The following is a 12,644-nucleotide window of genomic DNA, read 5'->3' as shown; positions in this document are numbered from 1 at the left end:
CTATGCTTTCATTTCAGAGCATGAGACACTGAATTGCTTGAATTTCAATAAAGACCAAACACAAGTGGCATAGGACTATGTGTTCTCAGTAATGTAGAATAAATGGATTGCAACATGAGCACCACTTAGAACAATATATTAGTTTAAAAAAGCAGGTAGTGGAATGATTGTAGTTTAATATCATTGTACTTTTAGTAAAGCGTAAAATTATCCTGCAAGCACTGTTTATGTTTTCAAGAACCCATTTAAAAGCATTTTGTGCTCCAATATCATTAAAAAAAATTGGAAGGCTGGGGGATATATTGTGCAGCTAAGTAATATGGTAATAGGCTGATGTCTACTCTAATTATCAGTTGTGGGGTCTTTGTTTGTTTTTTAAAACTGGCTATAACAAAGCAGAAGCACTTACGGTTATGATTTTTATGAATTTCACATTCTAGTCATGCTCCTTGATTCGGTGGATTCAACAAATGACACACAAAGGCTATTGCAGCAAGCAAGAGACCTTGAATCTGTTACACCACAAGGGACAGAAGCCATAGGCACTGGTGAGTTGTTCTGTAACTTGGACAGGCTTTAACTTAATCGCAGAAGATATTTATAAACTAGCTTTAATTTTGAACTTAAAATCTTTTGGTTTTCTTTTTGTCCAAACTTCTTGCTGTTTGGTTTTAGAAGCTACAGTACTATATATATATATATATATATATATATATATATATATATATATATATATATATATATATATATATATATATATATATATATATATATATATATATATATATATATATATATAAGTTGGACATTAATAGGCATCATACACACATTGAATAAATGTCGCCTCGAAGGCCAGTTGTACACCTATTACGGTAATTGTAATAGGTATGCATCGCACCACAGAAATCAGCCTTCATATGACCCTGCACCACGATGTGTCAAGAGAGTCATATGCATAGTGCCACACCCTGGCTAGTTTTGTACTCCCTGCTAGGCAGAAAGTACGTCGGACTGCGCATGCACGTATTTCGCACTGCGCTCCTTTCGTGGACACTTGCTGCGTAGCCCATTGACTTGCATTGCTGCATAACCACTGTGGTAGGCACGGATCATGCGGTAATGTGCTGCAGCCTTTGCATCAGCATTGCAGCGATTTGGATACTTCCGGCACACCGCGTTGCATCACTTGACCTGTGCAAGTCCCCATAGACTTGCATGGACCTTGCAGCAGGGAAGCGGCGCAGAACAGTAGCGCGGGGGCAAGGCAATGTGCAAGGGAGCCTAATTTTGGTTAAAAACACATACAGTGGGGTGCAAAAGTTTGGGCAACCTTGTTAATCGTCATGATTTTCCTGTATAAATCGTTGGTTGTTATGATAAAAAATGTCAATAAATATATCATATAGTAGACACACACACAGTAATATTTGAGAAGTGAAATTAACTTTATATAATTTACAGAAAGTGTTCAATAATTGTTTACATAAAATTAGGCAGGTGCATACATTTGGGCACTGTTGTCATTTTACTGATTCCAAAATCTTTAGAACTAATTATTGGAACTCCAAATTGGCTTGGTAAGCTCCGTGACCCCTGACCTACATACACAGGTGAATCCAATCATGAGAAGTAGTATTAAAGGGGGTCAATTGTAAGTTCCCCTCCTTTTTAATTTGCTCTGAAGAGTAGCAACATGGGGGTCTCAAAACAACTCTCATATGACCTGAAGACAAAGATTGTTTACCATCATGGTTTAGGGGAAGGATACAGAAAGCTGTCTCAGAGATTTCAGCTGTCTGTTTCCACAGTTAGAAACATATTGAAGAATTGGAAGACCACAGGCTCAGTTCAAGTTAAGGCTCGAAGGGGCAGACCAAGAAAAATCTCAGATTGACAGAAGCGACGAATGGTGAGAACAGTCAGTCAGCCCACAGACCAGCACCAAAGACCTACAACACCATCTTGCTGCAGATGGAGTCACTGCATCGTTCAACCATTTGGCGCACTTTACACAAGGAGATGCTGTATGCGGGAGTTATGCAGAGGAAGCCTTTTCTCCACCCACAGCACAAACAGAGCCGCTTAAGGTATGCTAAAGCACATTTGGACAAACCAGCTTCATATTGGAATAAGGTGCTGTGGACTGATGAAACTAAAATTGAGTTATTTGGGCATTACAAGGGGCATTATGCATGGGGGGAAAATAACACAGCATTCCAAGAAAAACACCTGCTACCTACAGTAAAATATGGCGGTGGTTCCATCATGCTGTGGGGCTGTGTGGCCAGTGCAGGGACTAGGGATCCTGTCAAAGTTGAGAGACGCATGGATTCCACTCAGTATCAGCAGATTCTGGAGACCATTGTTCAGGAATCAGTGACAAAGCTGAAGCTGCACCAGGGCTAGATCTTTCAACAACACAAAGACCCTGCTCAAAATCCACTGAGGCCCCGTTCACATCACAAACGCGGACGGGCACGCACGCGGAACGCAACGCGTACGAACGCACGCCATTCGCGTTTGTGTGCGTTGCGTGGCTGATCCCATCACTGAAAAGTGAATGGGACAGCCACGCGTTTTTACAAAAAATGCGTGCAGCATGCGTTCCCGGACCGCACAGGTCCGGAACGCATGCAGTGTGAACATCAGACATTGCACTCTATGCAATGTCTGATGTCGTGCGTGTCGGCCACCTGCACGCGTTTCCAAAACGCGGCTGGAAAACGCGTGCAGTGTGAACGGGGCCTTAGGTATTCATGCAGAGGAACTAGTACAACGTTTTGGAATGGCCATCTCAGTCCCCAGGCCTGAATATAATTGAAAATCTGTGGTGTTAAAGAGAGCTGTCCAGGAAGTGTTTAGGGGGTGTAATTTCTGCAAAAGGAGGATCTACTAAATATAGAATTTATTTCTTTTTTGTGGTGCCCAGATTTATGCACCTGCCTAATTTTGTTTAAACAGTTATTGCCCACTTTCTGCAAATCCAATAAACTTCATTTTACTTCTCAAATATCACTGTGTGTGTCTCCTTTATGATATATTTAACCGACATTTTTTATCATAACAACTAACAATTTATACAGGAAAATCATGGCGGTTAACAAGGTTGCCCAAACTTTCACATCCCACTGTACTAGAAGAGGCCAGAACCAACTACAATAATGACTTATCAATTGTGTGCAAGTCTGTTAATCATCGCAAACACATAGAAAAGCTAGGAAATACTGCACAACAATTGTAAATACCAATCAACTACAAAAGCTTTATTCAGTCTTAAAGGAACACTATCAACTAACATGTTTTTTTTCAATTGAGATGAGAATAGTTTGGGAAGGCGTACGAGAGGAATCGGCGCTGGAGACTTGGGCGCAGGATACAGCTGGTATATGGCTGATCCTGCTGCTGCACAAGTCCCGGCCGTGGTAAATACTATTCCCCCTCCAGGCCGCCATGGATGGTGGGGAATGAAATAATTCGGGTTCCAGCAGTTGCTGGAAGCCGGATTATTGTGTTTTCAAAGTAATTTCAGCTCCGTCTTCTGACAGCGCCGAAGTTACTCCCTGTGCACCCAAGTCTCCTGCACTGGATTCACTGTGTTTGTTGGGAAGTGCTGCTAAGTAGTGGTGTATACATTTGAATGCGTATCTTTTTGTTTACGGTTATCAAATTCTTTTCACACTTCACTGACGCCAAATCTGACGGACCAGTGAACCATAAGTGGAGGGGTTGGCTTCGCTCACACTACATCTGTTAACACTGTGGGCCATATGCAATTCGTTTTTTCTACTGCGTTTTCTCTTAGGACATAATTTCTCATGTTGTATTTAAAATAACTTTTCAGTACTTTGCAATTGAGAAAGTACCAAAAAGTAGTTGAAAAAGTACTATCAGCATAATTGTAAGTATTTCTTGCTTGCTGGTGTTTTAAAGGGCACTTTATTGGCAAGTTGTGAAATATTCACCTAGGAGAAAACTCGGGAGAAAAAGTTAATTGCATATGGGCCCGTGTGTGAGATAAGTCTCACTAGCTTACCTGCATCTGCCTCTGTCTCTCTGACTGAGCTGTCTACATGGAGAGCAGAGGAGAAATGTATCTTGTTTGTAATTGTGTGTGTGAAACCTGACCTGAGACTTTTCATATAACTCTGTAGTCTCACTAAGAACCGTACTGGCCATTGAAGCACAGACACCACCTCTTCGCCAATGAATTGTTCCAAATGCAGCTACAACCTATACACAATGCATTACAGCTTTTGCCTCTGATATTTAACAGGAAAAGTAGGAAAAATGTTGACCCAGCTACTTTAGACATTATTTGTACATTGTCATTTTAGAACACTTGGTTTGATAGTGTTCCTTTAATAAAGGCAACAGTGTCATAAAAAATGTTTCCCAAACGTATGTATGGCCATGGCAGAACTGTTGCACATATAAACATAAATCATCTGTAAAGATTGGGTGGCAAATAATTTACTGCAATGAACACACCCAGGATGACTCCATAATTAATACACCTGTATAGAAATCAAAAAACGAAAATCCAAATACAAATGGGGAAAAAAAGCACAAGAATGTATGACATTTTTACAAAAAGTTGTCCAAATACTGTAATTTTATTTATCACCATAGAACCATGAGGCTTTTCTCCTACCAGCTGACAGCCATACTCCCTTCTATACTAACAGAAATCATAATTAGCCTATGCTCCATGGGCCACCTATGGGGCCCTTTCATAGTCTATTATGGGGAATCAATGATCTGATATGGAGACCCACGTACAAAACAGTGGAGGTAAAAGAATAGAAGCCAAGAAATCATCTAGTCCTGACTGCTGGGTGAAAATTTCAATTGGCATTAACTGGAAAGTACAAAATTAGAATAACAATCTTTGGCAAAGAAAAAAAAATCTGTTTAGCTAGAACAATAGCATAGAAAAATATCCAGAAGCTGTTACTATGGTATATAATAACACTGTGCTATAATGAGGTTTGATTAATGAGAAATTGTAGATGAACGTTGTTGCACTTAAAATGCTTAACAATAAACGTAATCAGAATTAAGGTAGACTGCAAATACCAAATATGAATTCTTGTAAAACTTAAAGGACAACTGTAGCAAGAGGGCTATGGAGGCTGCCATATTTGTTTCCTTTTAAGCAATACCAGTTGCCTCATTATCCTGCTGATCCTCTCTGCCTTTCCTCATTATCCTGCTGATCCTCTCTGTCTTTAATACTTTTAGCTACAGACCCTGAACAAGTATGCAGCAGATTAGTCGTTTCTGACATTATTGTCAGACTTGACAAGATTAGCCGCATGCTTGTTTCTGGTGTTATGCAGCCAAATAGATCAGCTGGGCTGCCGGGTAACTGGTATTGTTAAAAAGGAAATAAATATGGCAGCCTCCATATTTTTTTTCACTTCAGTTGTCCTTGGGAAGTAAGCAGCATAGAACCAAGTGTAGGAGCCAGCATATCCGAGGAGCACTACTTCAAGGTTTTTATTCTCTCATAGTCTAATTAGTTTATCCACTGTAACATAAAAAAGAAAAATCATATGCAATGACTGTCTTTTGAAGGTATATCAAACCAGTACACAACCAGTGATATGGAAGCTTTGCATCAAGCATACCAAAATCTAGACAGATCAATGGAAGGCACCGCTGAACAAAGGAATTATCTTAAGGCTACCGACCAGACAAGCACATCTCTTGATGATACTGCACAGTCAGTAGGAAAAAGCTTCAGAAAGACACTCACTGGTGATACAGGTAATGCTTTCTCATTTGGAAGTGACTTTATTTAGTGGCAGCAGTCAGTCCCGGTTAGTGAAAAAGGAAATCAACAGTGCGGCATAATCAGCGCTGCGTAATATGTTGGCGCTTTATAAAAACAATAAATAAAATTGCTGGAGTAATCTGGCCATTATGCCATTCTGATCAATTTCGGCACTCTGACCTGAAGGGCCAACCCATTCACACAAAGTGTTTCTTGTGACTTTGTAGCTGGTAACGTGATTCTCTTTAGATACAAAGTAGAAAGGGCATTTTATCAGTGTCCCTTTTTCATAAACCAACATACAGTGGGTTGCAAAAGTATTCGGCCCCCTTGAAGTTTTCCACATTTTGTCATATTACTGCCACAAACCTGAATCAATTTTATTGGAATTCCACATGAAAGACCAACACAAAGTGGTGTACACATGGGAAGTGGAACATAAATCATACGTGATTCCAAACATTTTTTACAAATAAATAACTGCAAAGTGGTGTGTGCATAATTATTCGGCCCCCTTTGATCTGAGTGCAGTCAGTTGCCTATAGACATTGCCTGATGAGTGCTAATGACTAAATAGAGTGCACCTGTGTGTAATCTAATGTCAGTACAAATACAGCTGCTCTGTGACGGCCTCAGAGGTTGTCTAAGAGAATATTGGGAGCAACAACACCATGAAGTCCAAAGAACACACCAGACAGGTCAGGGATAAAGTTATTGAGAAATTTAAAGCAGGCTTAGGCTACAAAAAGATTTCCAAAGCCTTGAACATTCCACGGAGCACTGTTCAAGCGATCATTCAGAAATGGAAGGAGTATGGCACAACTGTAAATCTACCAAGACAAAGGCCATTCACCTAAACTCACTGGCCGAACAAGGAGAGCACTGATCAGAAATGCAGTCAAGAGGCCCATGGTGACTCTGGACGAGCTGCAGAGATCTACAGCTCAGATGGGAGACTCTGTCCATAGGACAACTATTAGTCATGCACTGTACAAAGTTGGCCTTTATGGAAGAGTGGCAAGAAGAAAGGCATTGTTAACAGAAAGCATAAGAAGTCCCGTATGCAGTTTGCCGCAAGCCATGTGGGGGACACGGCAACCATGTGCAAGAAGGTGCTCTGGTCAGATGAGACCAAAATGGAACTTTTTGGCCAAAATGCAAAACGCTATGTGTGGCGGAAAACTAACACTGCACATCACTCTGAACACACCATCCCCACTGTCAAATATGGTGGTGGCAACATCATGCTCGCGGGGTGCGTCTCTTCAGCAGGGAAAGGGAAGCTGGTCAGAGTTGATGGGAAGATGGATGGAGCCAAATACAGGGCAAACTTGGAAGAAAACCTCTTGGAGACTGCAAAAGACTTGAGACTGGGACGGAGGTTCACCTTCCAGCAGGACAATGACCCTAAACAAAAAGCCAGGGCAACAATGGAATGGTTTAAAACAAAACATATCTGTGTTAGAATGGCCCAGTCAAAGTTCAGATCTAAATCCAATCCAGAATCTGTGGCAAGATCTGAAAACTGCTGTTTACAAATTCTGTCCATCTAATCTGACTGAGCTGGAGCTGTTTTGCAAAGAAGAATGGGCAAGGATTTCAGTCTCTAGATGTGCAAAGCTGGTAGAGACATACCCTAAAAGACTGGCAGCTGTAATTGCAGCAAAAGGTGGTTCTACAAAGTATTGACACAGGGGGCTGAATAATTACGCACACCCCACTTTGCAGTTATTTATTTGAAATGTTTGGAATGATGTATGATTTTCGATCCACTTCTCACATGTACACCACTTTGTATTGGTCTTTCACGTGGAATTCCAATAAAATTGATGCATGTTTGTGGCCGTAATGTGACAAAATGTGGAAAACTTCAAGGGGGCTGAATACTTTTGCAACCCACTGTATGTATGAACTGTTGTTTCCCTGGCCTGCTGTTTGAAAGTTTCAGCAACAGCTGTCACATGATTAGGACAAGGGGATAGGGCTTAGTATGAAGGGGCAGGACTTGGCTGTAGTGCATATCTGCCACATGAATGAGCAGTCTTTTGACAATGTTATTTGTGCTATAATGTTACTACGTTCATATGTGAGGTTGACCACTTTAAAAGGGGAGACAGCTTGGGAGAGCAAAATAGAGAAGGTAGTTAAAGCAAACCAAATGTGGAGAGGAATACCCTTCGGGATGGCTACTTCTGACTGGAGAGGAGCTGTCTGATGTTGCACAGTAGCATTTCTGCAAGACTTTTAAATGGGAAACTCCTTTGATGTCATTCCTATTGCAGGGTTATGAGAATACCATTACTTTTTACCATTGTGCTCCTTTAAATCATTGCTTAAACATAGGATTTTTATGCCTTCTCTTACTTATTGGCATAATTCGTAATTGTGAACATTGATCTATTCCAGCATATTTGCAGTGATTTTATAATTGTTTTTTAGTTCCATTTCACGTTAGGAAACCCCTCTCAATTCCTCTTAAAGTCTGAGGTACATTTTCACCTCTGTTTAATAGCTTTATAAAGCTGTGTACCTTGCATGTTAAAGTAAAATTGTAGACCAGAGGCGCCCCAGCAGTACCACCTGACAGATCTCCATGTTAAACTTCAAAAGCACCACTGCTGTAACCAGACCAATCCTGACGTCCAAGTGCAAACAATTGTAGTGATGATGAGCCACAGCGCTGGTGATCAGGGTCTGCCCAAGTATAAGCACACTCCACTCCAGAGATCCCTCTGTCTCACTGTCACAACCTGTGTGCACTCTCCGTGCAGGAAAAGATCAAAGAGGGGTACTTTCAGTGGGTTTCAAAAGCACATCCACTTTATTCCATTAAAAGGTAGCCACAATTATAAAATGATACATTCCCATTATGAGGGTCCTAATCCACTTAGGATCCTCTGTGGTGTACAGCGCTTCCCATAACAGTGGTACTTTACACACACACACACACACACACACACACACACACACACACACACACACACACACACACACACACACACACACACACACACACACACACACACACACACACACACACTCTGTGTGTATGTATGTATGTGTGTGTGTGTATATGTGTGTATATATGTATATATGTGTATATATATATATAATTTTAATTTTAATTCAGCACTCTGCAATTGAAAAAGTACCAAAAAGTAGCTGAATAAGTACACTCAAAATTATTCTGAGGCTTTTTTCTTGCTAACTGGTGGCTTAATAGGCATTTTATATTTATAATGTGAAAATATCACCTAGGAGAGAGTATAGAAGAAAAATAATTTGATCAGGCACATTTTGTCTTATCTACAACCTACCCTCAGCACATTTATTCTGATAAGAAATTGGATATTCATTTTTTTTTTTTTTTTTTTTTTTTTATCATTACATTTTTATTGCCAAAACAGAATGAGGTAGTATAGTCATTGAGAATATACAGCTTATCGTTGGCATATAACAAAACAAACTTAAACATCCCTGCACGAATGCAGGAGAAACATAACATGCTGTATGAACAAATATCTTATTCTAGAGTCAACATGAGCTAGATTTCTGGATATTTTCTACAGTTGAAGTAAGAGAAGTCAATGAAAACATGAGAAATTATGAGAACTAATTATCTAGTTAAGTATACTGTGGTCACCCAGGATTTGTCGGAGGTTGACCTCCATGTTGATATTAGCATTGGCAAGTGCTATGGTATGGGATAGCAAGGGAATATTAGTGGTATTCCAATTGGTTACTATTTGGTGGCGAGTGGCACAGATAATCTGAGAGATCTCAAGGCGATACAGGGAAGGAATGCAATCCAGGCCTACGTGGAGAATTGCAGGTTGAGGTATGAGTTTAAAGGGTGCCCATATAAAGGATGCTATATGGAGACTAATTTCTTTCTGTACTTCCTTAATAGGTTTACAAAACCAAAATATATGGGATAAGGATCCTAGGGAGCAACAGTTTCGCCAGCAATCAGAAGAAGTGTCATTTTTTAAATTTTGAGAGACGTGAAGGAGTGGAATACCGGTGCAGCAGAATGTACCACTCACTGGGAAAGCCAGAATATCTGAGAAGTAGAGTTGAAGCAAGTTGAATTTGGTCTAGTGTAATGTTTACTTTCAACTCGTGTGACCAGTAAGTAACATATTTCAGAAGACGAGGTTCAGAAGACCTGAGTAGTTCCAAGTAGCACAACGATATACCTTTTTTAAGAGACATCGGGGCTTTGACAAAACATAGAATTGATTTAGGTATACTGGGGATTATTCTTTTTATGGTAGCCCTGGTGTGTTTTAATTGAAAATAGGTTATAAATTCAGTTGGCGGTATGTGGTACTCTTTTTGGAGTTGTGGAAAGGATTTAAATTGGCCTTCTTGTAAGATGGAGTTGAAATCTAAGTTTTCTGTCGATGCCCAGTGTTTCAAATTTATAGAGTCCACCAGGAATGAGGTTATTGTCAGAGGCATGTTATTGGTAAGGTTCTCTTTAGTTGTTTTTTGCTTCAATAAGTATTTCCAGGAATCAATAGTGGCTTTTATGGTTGGGTAAGAGTGGTGGTTGTCAGAGTTGCGAATTAGTTGTGCCAATAGGAGGTCACTCAGGTCTCCTTTCACAATTTTTTGTTATATTGCCGTCCATAATGGTGTTTCCGAGGACTTGTGCCACCAGGATTTAGAAATTTCCAGATTACACGCATGATATAAGGTTGAAATGCAAGGGGCACCTAAACCTCCTACTTTCTTAGGGCTTATAAGAGTTTGAAAGGCTGTTCTATGTCATTTGCCTTGCCACAGATATTGCGCTAATATTTTATTCATGTCGGTGAAGAAATTATTTTTGATGGGGATATTAACCGTTCTAAGGATGTAGGTAATTTTGGGTAAGGTTTGCATTTTAAATGCGGCTATTCTCCCAGCCCAGGATAATTGGTAGGAGGATACGTCTTTTAGCTCGGTTTTAACTTTGTGTAATAGGGGTAGGAAGTTGCTTTGTACAGGTCTGTGGATTTCTTTCTTCTTCCCAAGTAAGAGATTGACTCTGAGGCCCAGGGATGTATGACTTGGATTGGTTGATTTTGTAGTACGAGGCATTCGAGTAATTAGTTAAAGTATTGATAGGTGTTGGGAGAGAGTTTAGGGGATCAGTAACTACTAAAATTGTATCATCCGAAAATAGGCCAATTTTATGTGAATGGTCTTTTAATTTGTATACCTTTGATTTTAGGGTTTTAGTCGAATGGCAGTTGCAAGCATTTCCATTAGGAGTGTGAAGATTAGGGGGGGATAGTGGGCAACCTTGCCGTGTACCGTTTATTTTGAATTCCTTCGAAGTATAGCCTTCAGAGACTACTTTTGCTGTGGGGTTAGTGTATAGGGCCATAATTCCTTGGTGGATCGGTCCAATTATTCCAAACTGGTTCAGTGTCACAGACAGAAATTCCCAGTGGACCCTATCAGATGCCTTCTCTGCATCTAGTGAAAGCAGCAGAGAAGGCACTTTCTGGAGCTCTATATAATGTAAGATATTAATAAATCTTCTAGTTCCATCGCTGGCTTGTCTGCCTTTAGTAAAGCCGACTTGATCTAACCCTATTATTGTGGGAAGAATCGGGAGCAGTCTGGAAGCAATGATCTTTGCATATAATGTAGTATCACCATTGAGAAGCAAGATTGGCCTATAGTTAGCCGGGTTACTTTCATCTTTCCCCTGTTTTAGGATTATGGTGATCTGAGCTTCCAGAAGTTCTTTAGGGTGAGCACCTTTTATCATAATTTCATTGAACATTGAGCATAGATGAGGAACTAGGAGCATGGAGAAGGTTTTATAATAATTATTGTTAAAGCCATCAGGCCCTGAGGGCTTTATTGGTTTTTAGACTTTTAATTGCAGAAAGTGTTTCATCTATTGTGATTGGGGCATTGAGTAGATCCAGTTGCTCTTTATTTATTGTGGGCAATTTTATAGGAGTTAGAAAGTCATTGATAGTGTGGTGGGAGGGCTGGCGGGTGTTCGGATCATTGCATAGATTATACAAGGAACTATAGTAGTCACTAAATGCATCAACAATATGTTTGGGATTTTGTAGCTTTTCCTTGTTGAAGGGATGTATAAACAATTTTATCCTAGCTTTTGCCTGGCGTGTTTTTATGATATTACCGTATTTTTCTTCCCCAAAACTAGGGGGAAAAAGTGGGTGCGTCTTATATTCTAAAGGTACGGTATTTGGGCCCCAAAACATACTTACCGGTTCCTGCAGCCGCGATCCTGTCCTCCTCCGTCTGACTGCCGCCATCCAAGGGTCATCCGAGGGTCCCAGCTGTGGTCATCTGAGGGTCCCAGCCATCCCATCCAGAATCCCGGCTCTTCAGTGTCCCAGTCACCAGATCGTCTTCACTGCAGACAGCAGCCATGCGGTAATCACGCGCTGCTGCCTCGCTGACACCCTCCATGGTAACGGCGTCCTCTTCCTAGTTACGGTGCCCCCTTCTGTGTGACGAGCGGCGCATGTGCGCCGGGTCACGCATGACTTCAGGCGCACGTGCGCCGGGGTCACGCATGACGTCAGGCGCACATGCGCTGCTCGTCACACAGAAGGGGGCACCGTAACTAGGAAGAGGACGCCGTTACCATGGAGGATGTCGGCGAGGCAGCAGCGCGTGATTACCGCATGGCTGCTGTCTGCAGTGAAGACGATCTGGCGACTGGGACACTGAAGAGCCGGGATTCTGGATGGGATGGCTGGGACCCTCAGATGACCACAGTTGGGACCCTCAGATGACCCTTGGAAGTCGGCAGTCAGGCGGAGGAGGACAGGATCGCGGCAGCAGGATCAGGTGAGATGCTGCAGGGGCAAAGTGTAGTGTAGTTTGT

General features: G+C 41.2%; 1 protein-coding gene across 4 annotated transcripts in view; it reads left to right on the top strand.

Moving 5' to 3' along the window:
- Nucleotides 1-12,644, top strand: part of CEP162 (centrosomal protein 162) — a 198,636-nt gene that overhangs the window by 55,912 nt on the left and 130,080 nt on the right. For all 4 annotated transcript variants that reach the window (XR_011031455.1, XM_068281580.1, XM_068281581.1 and 1 more), the window contains exons 9-10: nt 441-548; nt 5,578-5,769. Coding sequence is in view for 3 of the 4 variants with exons in the window: in XM_068281580.1 (XP_068137681.1) it covers nt 441-548; nt 5,578-5,769 (300 nt within the window). In the remaining variant the exon portion in view is untranslated. The remainder of the gene's footprint in view (nt 1-440; nt 549-5,577; nt 5,770-12,644) is intronic.

This window comes from Hyperolius riggenbachi, chromosome 4, assembly GCF_040937935.1.
Source record: "Hyperolius riggenbachi isolate aHypRig1 chromosome 4, aHypRig1.pri, whole genome shotgun sequence".
Taxonomy (NCBI): domain Eukaryota; kingdom Metazoa; phylum Chordata; class Amphibia; order Anura; family Hyperoliidae; genus Hyperolius; species Hyperolius riggenbachi.
Note: the sequence above shows the minus strand (reverse complement) of the source record. Positions and strands in the feature narration are given on the sequence as shown.